Below are 18,683 nucleotides of genomic sequence, written 5' to 3' on the forward strand. Positions count from 1 at the left end.
AATCCAATTGCATCACACTTTTAGTTTTTCACAAACTTTTATATCTTATCTAAATGTACAAAGTTGAAAAATTATAGCGAATAGTGATTGAATATTATATATAATATGGCTGCAGTTGTGGAGAGATTTATCCTGAACGAGGTAAATAATCAATATTGATAATAATTATGTTCTTGTATATTAGCTTTTAAGAATCATAACTTTGTCCAAAACACTTGCATTCTACGGGTAAATAGCAATTAATTGTAATAAGTATTCAGTACACAGGGTTGTCATTCTAGTTTCCAGACACAGATACATTTGTATCAAGGTCTGCTAATTTTCTACAATTTTTAAAGCAGCACAAATTCTTCTCAAGGGAGAAAAATGATATTTGGGTATCAAATAGAAATGAGCTTGATGTATAATTTTTAGAGAAGTGTAATTTCAGTGCAAAATAATCTTGATTTTATTTTTAAAATTTTTATATTTTCTAGATATGTTGTGTTTTATTTGCGGTAACACTTTACTATACCGGAGACGGATTTCTTCAAATTTACAGGAGAAAGTACTTACGCAAATCATTTTCTGTAGCGTTGTTGATGTTCGGGAATGTAGTTTTGATCCGTTTTAATGCGAATGCATGTGGTTTTCTACGAAAATCTATTTCCGACGCGCTATTGCTGCTGCTACAACATGATGTGTCGAGGGTGCGTCGTGAAGTTGTTGCCGGGTGTGGAAGATGCCATGGAATTTGTAATTCCGATATTGTCCGTATATGCTAAATTGAACGAAAGGAGTGCTATAGTGCAGGAGACCTTAGAAAGAGCGTTTCGCGGGCTAAGAGCAGACGTCGCTCGCACACTATTGCCGATACTCTCGTGTCGTCTGCTCCTCAGCCGAACAAACAGGCCGAGGTAGCAAGAGGCAGAGGTCACTCACCCTTCCAGAAGGGTGCAGCGAGCTAGCTGTGGCAACCGGGCTCGCTCATTCGCGGACCTGATTGGTTCTTGCAGACACCCCCCCCCATATTGTCGTCTGCTGTAAGCCCGCGAAGCGATCTTTCTAAGGCCTCCTGCACTATAATGGAACCTAACCTAACCTAGTAGGCATACCTCGTCCCCGTGATGGTTCATGGGGCTATCGTATGTAAGAAATAGACATTATTTTCATTAGAAATCCATTATTTCACCTAAAGAAATGTTCTGCAATGCAGAATAGTACGTTATCAATGTAAAAAATTGCAAAATAAATCATTGATAGGAGTCTCCGGTATAGTAAAGTAGTACCTTATTTGCTGATTACAGAAATTTTGCTTCTACAATCTGTTTTATAGGGATTATCCTTGAGTAAACTTAAGCATATCGAATGGCAAAATTGATTGTGGAGCTTTAGCACAACTTCCTGTGTGATCTAAATGTTACCGTAGGTAGGCCATTCAAGGGCATACTTGTGGCTTTTCCATCTTTTTGTGTGTGATATGAAATGTGTCACATGAAAGTACTTAATGGCGGCATGAAAATAGACCTGCTGTTCAACACTTGGTATACAGCTCACGCTTTTAGAAGGAACATGAGTTCGGCCAATACCTAGCCAGTGCTACTGCGCTGTTGCCAAACTAACTGCTAGCGCAAGGGAAGGACGGAAAATTTGCGATGTGTCCATTATTTTTGACAATGCATGCACGGTATATATGAGTACAGTGAAATAATATAGTGCATATTTCTACACATGATTATAATATCGTATAACTGTATACGAGAAACCCATACCTGAAAGAAGCTTGAAGGTATTTATTTATTTATTCATCACCGCTCTCGTCGTCTTCCTCGGTCTCCGCATGGACGTCCGCAGGATTTTTTCCAGGGAGGGGCAAGGAAGGTGCTTTTATCCAGGGGGGAAAACAAGGCACATTTTCCTCCATAATAGTGTTGATCCCTCAAAAACAATGCTTAAATTTGAATATCATATTCATGCAATAATTAACACATATTATTGTGGCTGTAATGAATTTATGTGAAAAATATATAATTTTATGTTAACTTTCATTTTCCAGGGGGGCCACGGCCCCCCTTACCCCCCTCCCGGACGCCCATGGGTCTCCGTGTCACTGATTTCACTCATTTCCGAATCACTCTCCTGGATGTTAATGATTAGATTTTGCACCCTTGGTGCCTGTACTACTGGTGCTAAGTTTTGGGAGTGACATTATTTAAAATAAAAATAACACACGGAACACACACTATCGCACGAAAGGGCTGTATTTAATCTTTTCACAAACTGCTCTTTGTGGTGCACGAGTGAACGATAAGCGAATAATTTTACACCGGCCTTGCTACGAAAATGCTGAACTCAAACTGACCCAGGCTTGCAATGTTCGAGAACGCCCAGAACAATGAAGGGTCATTGTTTATATCGAGGCGAATTTAACACCCACAGTTTTCCCTAGACACAACTCAGCTGCGTCAACATGGTGGCAACGAAAAAAACAGGCTGAAGGAAATGAAAGGTGTTTCCCTTGTTTCTTCAAGGAACTATAACTCCGGCTGTAGGCGACGGAAATTCATGGGATTTGGACAGTCAGGTTCAAAATGTCTTTCCCCATCTTATGATGAACCTTAAAGTGGTGAGTTTTATGAAAACTTCTTGCGCGCAAGAAAAATACAGAACACTGCTTTTAACTTCCGCGCTGCAGTCTCCTAACTGTACAACGTTGCACTCCTGCCATTGGTTGATCACCACGCACACCCTCTGCGTGGCCCCACCTGATATCGCTTCTAAAAGCGTGCGTCGTATAGTGTTATTGAAGTGAGGAATTTAAAATGAAGTTTGTTTCCTTTCAGTGAATTAATGCATTTTTATGTGTGTGTTAATTGAGAAAGATCATATCTTTATACAGTTTTGTTGGTGATTAGAATAACATGATTTTCCCAATAGGGGTGGAATATAGCTAATTCAATATAAATTGTATTTGAAAGCAAGTACTGTGTGTATGTCTAGCGTTAGATGAATTTTATGCTACTCTTTATATTCACAAGAAAAGTTGAAGTTTGTTTAGCAATCAGCGAATGCGTTCACACTATGTGTATATTCATGTACAGTTTTCAGTAAATCTTCTATTGCTTATTTCAATACACATGAAAAACTGACAATGATATATTACTGCATTAAATAAAGTACAAACATTTGCACTTTGCAACATCTCTGACTGATCATTTTCATGAGTCCAGGTTTGTTTGCAATTCACTTTATGCTCAGATGGACTGATCGGTACTAGCCCTACAGTTTAAAATGTGCTTACATTGGGAACGGAACTTTGGACTCCTCAATGGACATTTCTACTCAATTTTTTTTACAGCAATTTTATAAACTACTGAAAAAATAACCCATGCAAGTCCTCACGTTTCTCTGTGTTTAGTTTTTGGCTAGCGTTGCACTCGAAACATGCTCCACCATGTTAATACGTCACTACTTAGATCTCGTTTGTCGTCTGCTCTTCGAGCGTTCAGTTTACTGGGGGTAGCCACGGAGAGCCAACTTGTGCTGCAGTTTTACAAATCTGTACAGATTTAAATAATGAAAGGAGCCGTAGTGGAAGGGAAAGCTATGCTTTGTAATGATCATTCTTCTATTAAATATCCTGCTGCTCATGTGCAAGGTAAATGAAAGGGTTCTGCTCTGTGCATGTTCACAGGTCATGCGAAAAATATTGCTTGTAAAGTTGGTTACTGACCAAATTTTCAAAAAAAATAATTTTAAATTTATGTTTATTGAAATTTACCATAACCTATGTAGTGCAAAGTAAGAATGACAAAAGTACGCTATACAATTTTCATATTCTTCAGTTTATTTATAAAGCCTATTATACTATCTATGATATCGGTGCGATCTCGCACAAACGAATTGTAGTGCAAAGTAAGAATGACAAAAGTACGCTATACAATTTACATATTCTTCAGTTTATTTATAAAGCCTATTATACTATCTTTGGTATCGGTGCGATCTCGCACAAACAAATTTCTTCATTTTTACAGGAGAAAGTACTTATGGAATTGAGTTTCTGTAGATTGTTGAAAGGCCGTGGATGTATTTTTTTTCCATCGTGTATATTTCAAGAAAAGTATCTTTCGACGCTCTTAACAAAATTTTAACTATGCTTGCCGAACCTAACCTAACCTTGCCGGAAATGGTTCGTGGGGCTATCTGTCAATGGTTTTTGGGGCTATCCGTCAATGGTTTCTTGGTGTTCGAACCCGGGAAAAATCCGAAATCAGTAACACCAAAGTAGGTTTTTTTTAGATTTATTTTCTTCACAAGAGCAAAACCTCACCTTCAAGAACCTTTTGCAATGCATAATCGGTAAGTACGAATGTTAAAAACGACGAAAGAAACGAGTGAAAAGTGTTTGTGCAAGATCGCACCCATTCTTTTTCACAAAGCAATTTCAGTTTGTGTTTAATTTCTGTTGCGCAAATTATGATCAAATATTTTTGTGCAGGTAAGGGAAAACACACTGCAGAAGATTACATCAGTTACACAGTACATTTCAAAGCTTTATAGTTTATGGATAATTATGGCAGAGAGTTGTAAATGCTGGTCTCGTATTTATTTGTAAATGTCTCGTCTCAGTTAAGTTTATTTGTGTCCGGTGCTTACAAATAACAGTACATGGTAATATAGGACATGTAAATACAATACAATACTACATTAATAGATATTACACATACAAATACAAAATACATAGCCAAAAATTGGGTCTTACTCTGGTATTTTGTCAAAATCACAAAGAAAGCATAACATGAGAAGATATAGAACACTACAGCCTACATCTAGGTGATACTAATTATCGAAGTTCATTTGACATTTAAATTTACAAGAAGAATATGTGATTATACAACATTATATACATTTTGTCTTATGCAAAAGTCACTTCCATATATTCAGCTATAGAATTTGAAGAACATGCTTCAGAAGCATCGATTGTATCTTGTGCTTGAATATGATCAATTTTGGTTCTTTCCTCACATCTTGTGGTAGTTTATTATAGACATCTATGGAAGGGTTTAAGGGACCTTTGTTACATAAGTTAAGGTGGCAGTGCTTCATGTGAAGTTTGTCTTTATTTCTTGTGTTTAGGTCTATTCCTCATTTGTGGCAAGGTTGGAAATATTTTGCTTTACATGAATTAAACATTCATAAATGTATATACAGGTGAGACTTAACACATTAAATTTTCGGAAAAGAGTCCAACATGAATAAGTTGTTTTTTTTACTCCAGCTATGATTTGTATAGCTTTTTTGAAGTATAAAAAAGAACATTGGAGTGGTTTCGGATGGCAAGTCTTGAGAAATATATAATTAACAACATATGCAAAGGTTTATTGTACAAACTTTCACAGTGCATACAGATTATGAAGACAAAAAACATTTCTTAATGATTTTTTTGTTTGTTTGTTTGTTTGTTTGACTTCTCGTTTCAACACTACGAGCCCTCGAAAACTGAATATTATCCCAATTATACAGGGTGTCTCAAAAGTAATAGCGCAAACTGACACAGGTGAAAGTACACGATAAAAGAAGCAAAAAAGTCTCAGTAAACATGGGTCTGCAAACGAGCCGTTTTCGAGATAATTGCAAATGTGTGATTACAAGCCGCCACTGACTTCATTGTTTGTAAATGTCGTCCTAGTTGGTAAAATGCTAATAATGTGTGCAAATATGTGGGTACAAGCCATCATTGATTGTATTTTGTAAGCACCAAGTGCTTTACTTCTTGCACGGTCCGAGGTTTGCTCTTTGTTTACAAAACAATAATTTATTGCCAGTCAAACCTTATATATTGACAATGAATAAGGTTGTTCACACATTCATCCATTGACTGTTACCACCAGTATTGCTTTGTCAGTCTAATGGAAAGACCCTCTACCGAGTGACTGAATTATAGTAAATGCTGCCCTACTGTTAGGACATAATTCATCTCTAAGAAAAGGAGCACATGATTTTGCACTGCAAGTTATAAGATACTTGTTTTACACAGTAACAAATGCCTTTCTGTTGTCGCTTTCATGGCCCATGCTAAGTTTATGGAACGAGCAGAAGCCCTGCCTGCACGCATTTCTAAATGATGACGTCAGGGCAATCGGAGGACGTTTCCAATTCAGTGACATAGGACGTGAATTTCAGCAGTATTTGAAGGCATTTTTCTCGAGAACCAAAACAGATATCGCCGAGATATTTTGCACATTTCATTTTTGTGTCATTATCCATAATATGACTGGATTTAAAACCTTTTCCGTGTCATAGTGGAAATGTTGAAAAGGCAACAGCATTAGCCTCTATGCTATTCCAATGGTGAGGCCCTATTTCTAGGAGAAATAGGCTTGCTTTCCTGCCTTTATACATTGTTGTTTAAGGGCAAATAACATTTTTTTTTTAGATACTCTGGTCATTGTTAAGAGATTAAGCAAAATGCAAGGGACTAGATTTAGAATATAATCACTGCTCCACACATTGTAAATGCTATGCTTATCAACTGTGTTTACAACATACTCTAGAACGCTTGCCAGAATCATGAGAGCTGGTGAGATTATGCACAATGAACTGCAGGGGAAGTTATTAGCTGAATATCATCCATTAAGTTTCAGGTCAGGACGAGCTAGGAAAAGATGGTCATTTCCCGACTACATATGGAAATTTTCAGTAAGGGAAATATAAAAAAATTTCTGACACACTAAGAATCCCAAATTCTACACACTACCCCTCCCCCCAAATGATTGTTTTTTGCAAAATTGGAGTAAAAACTTGTAATTTGGAGAGATTTCAGACACTTATTGCACAGAAAACACTGATAATAACAATTTTGAAACTATAATTTGGAATTTCCTAACTGTTCATGTTCGCAAAATGGGAAATTATTTGCCTGGATTGGGATGACATTTTTTCTCTGCTACCAGTACCAACTTTCCTGTAGTGATTACTGCATAGGCTACTGTTGTTTTTCAGCTTCCAATTTTCATGCCAATAATTTCAGAGCACCCTAGATCTTGAAGAAATTAATGAAGGCATATCTGTGGAAGATTATTTAGCCCTGATCACATTTTACGTCCAACTGCCATGTGCATCCTTTTGCTTTTTTCCTATATGACAATGTTAAAAGGTGGGTCCTGTGCTGAGAGTTAGCTTGGCTCGAATATAGGGCATCGACTTTTAAAGGATGAATGTCATGAAGCTTGAGACCATTCACCCAAAATATATCATGACTGTCCATGACCAGGTTTAGAGGTTATTAAGTCAAATTATACATTTGAAAGCCAGAACACTAATATTTGATACAGGATATTAAATTTTAGTTATAGTTCAAGAAAGAATAGTATCGATTGGAGTACATTTGATAAGTGTGTGAAGAGATAGTATCTTTTTTTTGCTTTATGTGCATGTACGCGTATCAGATTCAACATTGAAAATTAGTGAATGTTTATAACTTATACAATGTAGATAAACCTTATGAAATATGAAAGATAATACACAAAGAAAAGCTGCCTTTTTTAAACTACTGCTTATGTCTAGCTATGAATTCCATTCCATTGTATTTTCTTCAGGTCTATTATGATGTGGAAGTTAAGTTGTTGCTGTTATGAAAAGACTGCTGTTTTGCTTCATTTGAAATAGTTGATACTGGGACTTAGCCGATACCAATACTGATGGTACTAGAAAATAAATAAATATCGGTTGGAATTAATTTAACGATGCTTTTAGTCTTTTGTGGGGTCTGGAAAAATGCTGTGTGGAAATTATGCAAAATTTGAAGTTTTAATTTATTTTGCACCAGCATTATGGAGGAAAGAGTGTATTTTTTGTTTAAGTGCCAGATATTTTAATATTTTGATTGTAATTCTCAAATATTTTAATGCAAGTTGATGCTTGTAATCGGAGTGAATTATTTACACAATAACATTGATAATTTTGTGGAATGATTTAATTGTTACAATTTTCAAGCACTTTTAGTCCTAGTTGATACCTAATATTCTTTATACATTAATTTTTGTGTTGTTTTTTTCTTTTTTATAAGGTTCCCAAGACTGTGTACTACATTCCAGACTGCATAACCCCTGATGAGGAACAGAGAATAATGTCTCAAGTAAACAATGCTCCCAAACCAAAGTGGACTCAGCTCAAGAACCGCCGTCTGCAGAATTGGGGAGGAATTCCACATCCAAAAGGAATGATAGCTGACAAATTGCCTGATGTAAGTGTATTTTTGGATTTTAAAATAATTTGTCTACATACATACATACATACAAGTATGTGTAAAAAAAAAAAATGTGTTTTCAAAAATAGTTAAAGGATAGCAATTGCTTTATTTTTTTTTCATCTTTTTTTTTATTAGTTATTTACCTAAGTATGGACTGTTGTGGTACCCCACAAAATGAAATGATAAAATAAACACAGTCAAAAAAGTTTTGCATCACCCAAGAAGTGATGAAAATAGCATCCGGAACATACCGAAGCGGACAAGAAAAGATGAAGCAGAGCTCATTGTGCGAAGTAACGTGGTCGACATGCAATACCGATCACCACAGATGACTACCAGAGTCGGCAAGCGCATGCGTGTGTTCAAGCGTAGCACCATGGTAGTCGGCAAAGGTTGGTTAGGTGTTCCTTGTGTCCAGGTAGCGAAGGTGAGCGAGTGCATCTGTGTGCAAGGCATGCCTAGGCGTACGATAGTGCAGTTTGATCGGGCTAGGATCATCACGCTACTGCAGACTGACATGTCACAACGGGCTGTAGCTAGGGCTGTTGGAGTGTGCAAACCGATGTCTGTAGGACCTGGAGGTGGTATACAGACACAGGAACAGTAGCAGATCGCCAATGGACAGGTCGTCCACGGGTGACAACACCAGCACAAGACCGCTATGTACGACTCTCAGCTCGGCGACAGAATACCATGACGGCAAGGAACATCACTCACGCCCTCCAGGCAGCCTCTGGTGTGCGTGTGGCAAACCAAACTGTCCGTAACAGACTCCGAGAAAATGGTTTACCTTCCAGAAGACACCTCCGGCGCCAGTACTTATTGCCACGACATCGGCGCGACCGTGTTCATTGGGCCCGTGCACATCGAAATTGGGGACCTGATCATTGGTCTCATGTGCTCTTCACCGATGAATGTAGGCTCTGTCGAAGGACAGATTCATGAAGAGGACGGGTGTGGCGAGGCCCTTTACTGCAGGAGCGGCTTTGTGGTGTCCAGGGGGTCTATCCATACCAAGGAGGAGGAATCATGGTGTGGGATCATGCTCGGACGTCGAACGCCCCTAATTCCAATTAGAGGACACAAAAAGCTGTTCGTTATGTCAAAAACATTCTCCAGACGACTGTGGAACCATTTCATCAGCGAATTGGTGACGAATTTGTCTTGGTGGATGACAATGCCCATCCACGCCGCGCACAGATGGTGCACGATTATCTGCAGGTGGCGAATATCCATCGCATGCTCTGGCCAGCGCAAAGTCCGACATGAATTGCATCGAACATGCATGGGCAATGCTAAAAAAATGCCATTGCAAACGGTCCTGTGGCTCCCACCAATCTTCATGAAGTTGTTCTTGCAGCACAGGACGAATGGGATTGCTTACTGCAAGATCACCTTGATCGTCTCATCCTCGTATGCCACAGCGTGTTCAAGACCTTCTTGCAGCCAGGTGAGGACACACCAGGTGGTAGACAATGTTTCTGGTGGATCTGCTATGACGAACAGTTTTCTTGTGACAGTTCTTTGTTTTTTCGCCTCCATCATGAATTGTGCCATTTTCGTTTTAAACACATTTCTGAGAAAATTGTACTTTTTTGTTCCCTTTTCATTCAACATCTCTTGTTCTTCACCTTTTCTTTTGTACTCCCACTGTCATTGTCAATAAACCTTGTGCTTTATATATCTTTTGTCATTTTCCATCCTGATGCAAAACTTTTTAGACTGTGTTTATATATTCTTGAATGAATAAGTTGTTTACAGTTTGTTTTAAAAAAAAACGTTTGATGTTATTCCATGTTTCAAATATGAGATTCCAGAATTGCAGAAAATAAATTAGATCAGCATTGTTCCCTTTGTTTGTTTGTGTCACCTTCCCTTACAAAAATATTATATATTTTTTAATTTTTCAACTTATGGGTAAAAGTGGAGACCTTAATTGTAAAGACTGTACTAATCATAAGGCAAGTTCATACAGAACAAGATAAATACATGCTAATAAAGATCTTTACGTATTCATAAAAACTTAATTTATGTTTCTTTGTCAGTGGTTATCAACACTTGCTGAGAATGTTGCAAAGTATGGTGTGTTTGGCGACAAGCTCCCTAACCATGTTCTGGTGAATGAATATTTGCCTGGGCAAGGAATAATGGTAATTATATGATGGGTTATTTTTACAATTTAAGTCTTTAAAAGAGACCCTAGATTTCTTTCATAATACAAAACTGAAAATTTGTGCAATTTGGTAAATTTGGAGATGAAGGCTTTTCTTTATGTTCACATGACTCATGGTCTCTTGTATCAATTTAATTCTTAAGAGGTAAAAGCAAGTTTTGTTACTTAACAAAATATATTAAATATAAAAACTTAAAATGTGTTGTTATATGTATTAGGGTGGTCCTTATTGTATGGACAAAAACATGGTAGGAACCCACAAATATTATTCAAAACTAACAAAATGGAACAGTTTAAAAAAGTGCACTGTCTAGTTTCCCAAAAGTTAAATAAGGACCAACCTAATATATTCTTGACTGGATCAAAATTAATATTTCATCATGTGAGAGTGTGTACCTGGTGGAGGCACATAGTGGTTCGGATCCCACTTTAAACTGTAAGTCTAGTCCCGATTAGCCTTACTGTGCATAAAGTGGACTTAAAACACCAAATCAATCAATCAATCAATTATGTGAGTGTGGCTATTTTCTTTTGTTGATCCCCATCGCGTGAACATCTTGATCCACAGGTCGTCGACGTTCCCATCTTCTCTATTTAGCTTATTACTCCTATCTTTGCAGACAGTTGCTGCTTCGTAAACATTCCGATTATTTCTAGTTTCTTAATTTCATGTTCTTCTTCGATTTTATCTTCCGATAACCCAGTTCTTGGTAACCCTTCCTGAATATCTTTATCATGTTCACCCCATCAGGTTTTCATGATTCTTCCAATTTTCCCCTTGTATTCTTTATTACACACACACTTTATACTATAAACCCCTTTTTTATCCTCTTCTTCATTCTCCTTTTTCTTACCATTGTTCTTATATTCCATGAAATACTTCTCTACAGTACGCGGAGCCCTCATTCCACACTTGATACCATAATCTTTGACCACTTTTTCTATCTTTTCGGATACTCTGTTTTTCTTCTCCCCCTTCCAATCCTTATCCTTATTTTCTCCATCTTTTCCACATATTTTGTGGGCTTCACAACGAATCCTATTTAAGTCATTCTCCTTATATCCGTTCTTTTTTTCCCACTTTGTAAATCCATTCCTCTTCCTTTTTCTTTTCATCCTGTAGGTTGCACAATCTTATACCCCTTATAAAAAAGTTGAGGAACACAGTATTTTTGATCCTTCTGGCATGCTCTGATTTATTGTGGATAAACATATCTCCAGCTAAGGTTTTATGAAATAATTTTCGTTCTAGTTTTAATAATCTTCAAATCCAAGAATCCCATTCCATTTCCTACCATTTCTTCTTTGGTGAATTTAATTCGGTCCTCTTGTTCTCCCAGCAACTCAAACATTTTTGTGAGATCTGTATTTTTCCAGATTACCAAGATATCATCAACATATCTTCCGAAGTATTTGATATTTCCTCCACTTGTTCAAAAGCTGCTTTCTCGAGGTAATGCATAAATGATTAGCGTGGGCCAAGAGTTTAAAGAATTCGAACTTGATATGACGTAGCTCACCGAATACAGAAGAGGAAACATAGGGGGCAGTGACACCAACCGAAGAACTTCCGGCATTCTACGAGAGGCCACATCAGTTCGTTGCATCTAAGTGGGACTTTTAACGTGTTTGTGAGTCAAGTCCCCTGTTCACACGGCCTTTTAGATCAGTCTTTTAACATGTTTGTATGTTAAGCCTTGTGCTCAAATGGCTCTTTAGATCAGTGTTTTACAGTTGGGAAGATGTCAGTTTTACGTACGTGGGGTCAGATGACCATATATTCCTTTTTATTCTTTTCTACCCAGCCTCACCATAAAATCCTAAGTCCTTGTCATATCTGACGTGGCTCAGGTGTAGTTACACTGGCCTAGTTTGGTAACTTGATGAAGGGATCAGTGGAATCCTGAAATGTAGTTTTCGTTAAAATCAATACTCACTATTGTAAGTACCATTTAGTGTCTACATTTTATTGTATACTAACTTATTCAACGTGAGTAAGTTGCACAAGCACTAAATATGAAAATTTATAGAAAGTATTCATTGTGGATTGCAACTCAGGGCTCATGAAGTGAACTAAAACTAGTACAAATATGAAAATATCTCAGTATTTAGATATTGATGTTTGAAACAGTCCAGTTATAAAGGCATATTTTTCAAATTATAGTGCATATTTTGTACAATTTTAGGTCATAAGAGCATATTTTATTTTGCATATTTTGGTGATTTTTAGTCATAAAAATCCTAGCCCTAGTAATAATCCTATTTTCCCACCGTTACCAACCCACTTATTTTAGTTCAGTTGCCAATCTCGCACAGAAAATTATCATACCTAAACGTGTGATAAGAGAGAAATCTTCTTTGACCTTATAGGCCCATGTTAACAAAGAAAGAAAAACATTGTTTGATTGACTTGCTTTATTTTACTTCTCTTTTTGTGCCACTTTTGTCTAATTTCAAAGATGGGGATGAGTGATGATATGATGGAATTGATGAATGGACACTCACAAATATCCATGCCCAGGCCAGGATTCGAACCTGGGACCCCTGATGTCGTAGTGCGATGTGCTAACTACTCGGGCACGGGGCCGGCCAAATAACATTGGGTCAAACGAACATGTGCATAAACAAATAAATAATAAATCTTTTGCTACGACATAATTTGGTGTCTTTGCAACAGTTAATGTTGATTAGTTAGAACATTGGACACGACAGTAAGATGTTAACTTTGTAACGTGCCTGCAGTTACAAGGTATTTTTCATTGAACGCACCGATTTGGTTTTGTCAGCTGAGAATTGATAACTCCGATTTCTAATTGTTGAAATTCTGCGTTCCTCCAATGCTCATTGTTGTTTAAAAAGATTGGTAAATGCTTTATATCAGCTGTGTTTCACTGGCATGTATATTTTCTGGCATTTTTCTAGTTTAGGGTTTTTAACAGTACGGAAATGGGTAATCTAAATACTCGCAGTTAGCAATATGTAATTATATGGGGTTTCCTACGTGTAAATCTGTGACGTAGCAAGTTACAGCAGCGCCACCTGCATTACCTATATAAGAAGCTCACATGGGCCGAGAGCTCAGTCTCTTTATGGCTCCCTGATGTCAACTGGCAGACATTCAGGAAAAGGCCTAATTGCCAGAGAAGCCCAGCAGCAGCAGTGGAGGACTTGGTTCCCAGGTTCAAACCCCTGGCCCCTCCTTAAAAGATGAAGACCTTAACCACCCAGTTCCCAGGAGCAATCTTCGGGAAGCCCCTGGCTGGGTCTCCCAAGGTCTCAGGTTCAAACCCGTAATAGATGCGGCCCAGTTAAGTTTCGGTCCCCAGGTTCAAAACCAGGGAAGCCCCTGGCCGGTTCTTTCTTCCTCCCTTTAGTTTCATTTAGTTTCTTTTATGGAACAGACTCCCAGGTTCAAACCCCGGGAAATCTCCGGTCAGTTTCTTTCTTCCCCTCCTATTTCCTTTTCTAAGCATATGCACATAGAGGTGGCAATGAGGGGGGGAAAGGTTTATTTTTCATTTAACGTAGTTTTATTTAGTTTCTTTTAGTTCAGGAACTGACTCCCAGGTTCAAATCCCGGGAAGTCCCCGGTCGGTTCTTTCCTTTCCCTTTTTTGTTTTTCTCTAATAAGTATATGCATATAAAGAGGGCAAAGAGGGAGAAAGGTTTGTCTTTCAATTAACAAGTAAATGTCTGAAGTGGGTCAGAAACCTAACTGAAATAAATGTGTTTAATATAAGATTGGCACATCTGTGTAGAATAGATCCCACATGTTTAACTGAGTTAAGGTTGTTAATTTGGTGATAAATATGTTTGTTGTAGGTAAAGTGGTTTGTTTAGCATATACTGAGATAAAGTTGATTATTTAGCATCTAACCCAAGTAAAGTTGATGTAGAAAGATGTATATTTTTGTCACCGGGTTAGAGCCTGGATACCACCATAAGAAAGAAAAGCCTTTTGTATATAATTTGTTAAATTACGAGAAACTGTTTAAATAAGTAATAAACTTTTCTTATCTTTTGTAATTTTCTTAACTAACTGTGTAGCTGGTCACCTGCATCCTGGTCGCCTTGTTGGTGAAATACACACCCAGCAAGTTCTGAGGTATTTTAGAATCTTGTGTTTTCCGACTGTTGTTTATGCTAGCAATCATGGGTAAACTTAGCAATGCTGTCCACCTTGTGAAAGTGTTTAGAGTGTTATGTAAACGGCTCTGCCCAGCTGGTGCATTAATAATTGTGTATGTAGAAACCAAGTTAAGGGAACGTCCTGTTGCAACTTTTTTATAGTAAACTTACTGATGAATGTGGTAACATGGGCAGTTATGAAGAATTTAGCGACAGTTGAACATTGTTATTTTTTTTTCTATCTTCCAGCCACATTTGGATGGTCCGCTCTTCTACCCAACCATTACAACCATAAGTTGTGGATCACATACAGTGTTGAACTTCTATCATCCATTAGACTCGGACACCGATTGTGAGAAGGCTGAAGTAAGAAAAAGTAAAATATATGTGCAGTGGAACCCCCAATTTTACGCTCCCAGATTTTACATTCTGCTGCATTATACATTCAATCTTCATGGTCCCAACATAGCAAAATATTATAAAATTTTCCCCAATTTTTCGTTTTCCTGCACTTAAGTTTTTTTCCTCCTTGGTACACTGTAAAACTTAACAATCAAGGTTCCACTGCATATGTAAAAATTGAAATGTGAAATCCTCTAGTAATAATAAAAATATTAGCAGGTGGTAATAATTTCCTTTCTCCTTGCATTTTATTGGACTGAGCCGATACTGATACTAATGCCGATACTGTCGCAGATTCCAACCGATACCGATGCTTGAAAATTGTAATATTAAAAGTTTTTTTTTTCCAAAATATTGATTAATATTAGTCTGCAAGTATTCCACTCTAATTATATGCATCAGTTTACCAATTTTTGCTTTGAAATATTAAAGAATTACATCATAGTATTAAATTAGATGTTATGTTATCACAATATTCAGTTTTCTGCACAAAACTGGTTCAAAATGAAAAGAAACTTCGAATTTTGCATAATTTTAAGGATAATTAGACTCCTTGAAAGTGTCACTGCATTTTTGCACAGTCCATGAAAGACCAAAATACCGGAAAAGTATCGGTAGATGAATTCCAAAGGATACTTTCTGATACCGATACATTAGTATCAGCTCACCCCTATATTTTATATTTTTCTTTGTTCTCTACTTTGGTCAGTGGTAAAGAGATAATACAATTGTACTATTGAAATTCATTCCGTAATATAATGAACTGTTTTGGTAATTATATATTTTCCGTCAGTTGATTTTCTAAAAATCCACACCCATAATAGTGAAACTGGATGTGAAAACTGAATGCTAACTCGGTAGCCAAGTACAGTTGATGGTTGTCTTTCGATCTCGCCACCCAGGTTCAAAAGTTTGAATCTTGGGTCTGGGTATGGCTGTTCTTTGTGAGTATGTTTTCAAGAGCTTTGTCTGATCATCACTCATCCTCATTGTGATTAGCTGAAAGTGGCAGACGAGTGGCCTAATATTACAAAAATACAAATACTTGAATATTTCACAGTGAAATTTGGAATATCTTCGGAAATTCAGTTTTGCACTTTCAGCCTTTTGAGTACCTGAAAGCTGGAAGCAAAATATACATGAACAGAATTGTGAAAATATCTTATTGATCACATTTTTATTGAAAAATATATTGCAATTGTTCTCAAGTCCATAAAAATAAGCTTTCAAACATCCATAGCAGCCCTCTGATAGAAATGTCATTGTAAAGCTCACTTGATTAATGTTGCAGCCTTGGGTCATTTTTAAGTTTTTGTCTTAAGTCCACATTATGCACAGGTAGGCTAATCAGGACTGGATATACAGTTTAGTGGGATCAAAACCACTGTGTGCCTCCATAGGTATCAAACATAGGACCCATTGAGAGGCCATTTTGTAAATAAATGTTGAATGCTTTGGTTATTTTAATTTCTCAGACTTTTATAAAGGTTTTAGTTTGATTTGCCCTTGTATGGTTGAAGGGATTCCCTCGGAATGTCAGTTCCGGATACATTTCCTAACTTTCAAGAGCTAACACCACTCACATTTCCAGGCAATGAAGTGGAAACCTACACAATTGGAAGATTTATTGTTCCAATTAATGAACTACTTAATTTGAAAACCCATTCATAGGACTGAACGCTTGTTATTTCTCAGTGATAAAATTTACCTCTTGTGCAACCTCTAATTATTAATTTCCCTTACGTTAGTGAGCTGAGGTGTAAGTATGGTTGCATCTTGTTTTTAGATGTGTTTATTGTGCATTTTTTAGACTTTTTCTTGTCATTCTTGATGCATGTCCAGTGGTTCTTTTATTCTTTTATGATGATTTTAAGCAGTGAATCTTTTATTACATGTTAGTGACAGTGATTCTGCTTTTTGGTTTGTTTGGATTTCCTCCATGAAGTGAGATAAAATAAACTTGGCAAAGAAAATGTGGGATCTTCATTTTTTTTCCTTCATCTCAGATTACTAAAGTGAAACTTTACTATTACTGATACTTCTAATTAGAAACACCACACTTCTGGTTTTTACAATTTTGGATTGTAGTTTCTTCACGTGCTTACCCAGAATCACATATCTTATAAAGTAGCCATATCTTGAATTTATTTACTTCCAAATTATATAGATCCATTGCATATTCCAAATAGGTTACAGGTTCAAATTTTGTACACAACCTACTTGACAGCTCTTCTATGATTTTCCTTGTTCACTGTAGCCACATCCCTATTACTTTTACCTAGTTTATTCGAATATATTTTCATTGACATGTGGTAAGTACCAACATTACTGCTATGTGACATTCTTAACCATAACCTGCTGTTGCTTCTTAATTAGCTCTCCAATTATCCTCATGATGATAGATAAATACCATAGTATATAGACTGTGTCAGAAAGCCACATTTGTTTTTGGCATCATCTGTGAATCAACTCTTGCCTGTGTCGTCATTCTCCTCTCCCGACTTTTCCCTGGTCTTCAATGTTCTGTGGGCACCTGAGACCAGTAGCACCAGTGTGTTAACCATTTGGTTAAATGGGAGCACCAATGATACAAATATGCGGCAAGATTTAATTAGCCAACCAAACCAAATACATAACAAGTTAATGAAAAATAAAATGAATATCAGATAATTTCTAGAGTGCCTAGAGCAAGCAAACCACGTTGAACTAAAGTTTTCAAAAATGAAGTTCCTTTTGTAGAACTGAATGATTTTCACTTTCAAAAGGGTAAATGTGACCTCAAACAGATCCATGTTTTTAGACAAACTTTTCATATCTATCTAATTTTGCTTCTGTATTTTATACTATTCTACTGTTTATTACCTTTCATAGGATGCTGAATTGGGAGGAAGAGGAGAGGGCCGTAAACAGCTGCTTTCCCTTCTAGTTGAACGTCGGAGCTTACTGATCATAAAGGATGAGATGTACCACCATTACCTGCATGGAATTTCAGAGTGCAAGGAAGATGTGATTACTAATGAAATAGTAAACCTCAATAAATGCAAGACAGAGTTTAAAGTTGGCCAAACACTGACTCGTGGAACACGCATTTCCCTTACCATTAGGCATGTGCCAAAAACTACAAAATTAAAATTACAATTAAGTCGATAATTCTGGACTGATATATTTGTAAGAATTGTGATCCTACTCAAGAATATATTTTAGCATACCATACTGGATTTTAGCGAATGCTAAAATGAAGAGATAGTGTTATTTGGTTAATGTTTATGTAATTCAGTTTTTTCATGATTACACATACAGCGGAAATTTGGGTTGTAATGTGTATTTTTCTACTTGCCTACTTTATGTACTAAATAAATATTCTGTCAGCAATGTGAAAATATCTGGTTGCCCTTTTCTTTACTCTGTTTATCTTTGAAATGTTGTATTTTATGCAAGTTTTAGTGATTTCTTTATGTGCTACTGTCTGTTTTATAGGTTGGGATAGCTTGTGTCTATAGTTGACATACGACTGCTTGCATATTAAATTTTTCTGTAGGTGTGTTTCACCTATGTCACAAACTGTTGTATTGTGGCTTCGAGCAGCCATGATTGAGGCCAGTTCTTGTAAGCATGCGGGTGGATTTCCTTGCAAACGACAAATAAAATTGTACACAAAAATGGCAGCTGTGCAAATCCGTCTCATGAAACCCACATACAGGTATTGGACAAAATAATGGAAACACCTGTGGAAGTCGGAACATCATGTAT

The 18,683-nt window shown here is 36.9% G+C and overlaps 1 protein-coding gene across 1 annotated transcript; it reads left to right on the top strand.

The window, feature by feature from the left end:
- The first annotated feature begins 2 nt into the window (after positions 1-2).
- LOC145988369 (putative RNA/DNA demethylase ALKBH6) lies at positions 3-18,355 on the top strand. The gene is made up of 5 exons (XM_083123250.1): positions 3-141; positions 8,048-8,224; positions 10,276-10,380; positions 14,781-14,897; positions 17,805-18,355. Exons 1-5 carry the CDS (start codon positions 106-108, stop codon positions 18,081-18,083), a joined length of 714 nt encoding a protein of 237 aa, XP_082979376.1. The 5' UTR covers positions 3-105; the 3' UTR covers positions 18,084-18,355.
- The last annotated feature ends 328 nt before the right edge of the window (positions 18,356-18,683 follow it).

The sequence above is a fragment of the Lepisma saccharinum genome, chromosome 5 (assembly GCF_977018435.1).
Source record: "Lepisma saccharinum chromosome 5, izLepSacc3.1, whole genome shotgun sequence".
Classification (NCBI taxonomy): Eukaryota; Metazoa; Arthropoda; class Insecta; order Zygentoma; family Lepismatidae; genus Lepisma; species Lepisma saccharinum.

Bases quoted from the DNA above. Each gene is read 5' to 3' on its own strand.
- LOC145988369 (XM_083123250.1), top strand. From the start codon at position 106: ATGGCTGCAGTTGTGGAGAGATTTATCCTGAACGAG. The intron at 10,381-14,780 runs GTAATTATATGA...TCTATCTTCCAG, and splicing joins TGCCTGGGCAAGGAATAATG to CCACATTTGGATGGTCCGCT. The intron at 14,898-17,804 runs GTAAGAAAAAGT...TACCTTTCATAG, and splicing joins CCGATTGTGAGAAGGCTGAA to GATGCTGAATTGGGAGGAAG.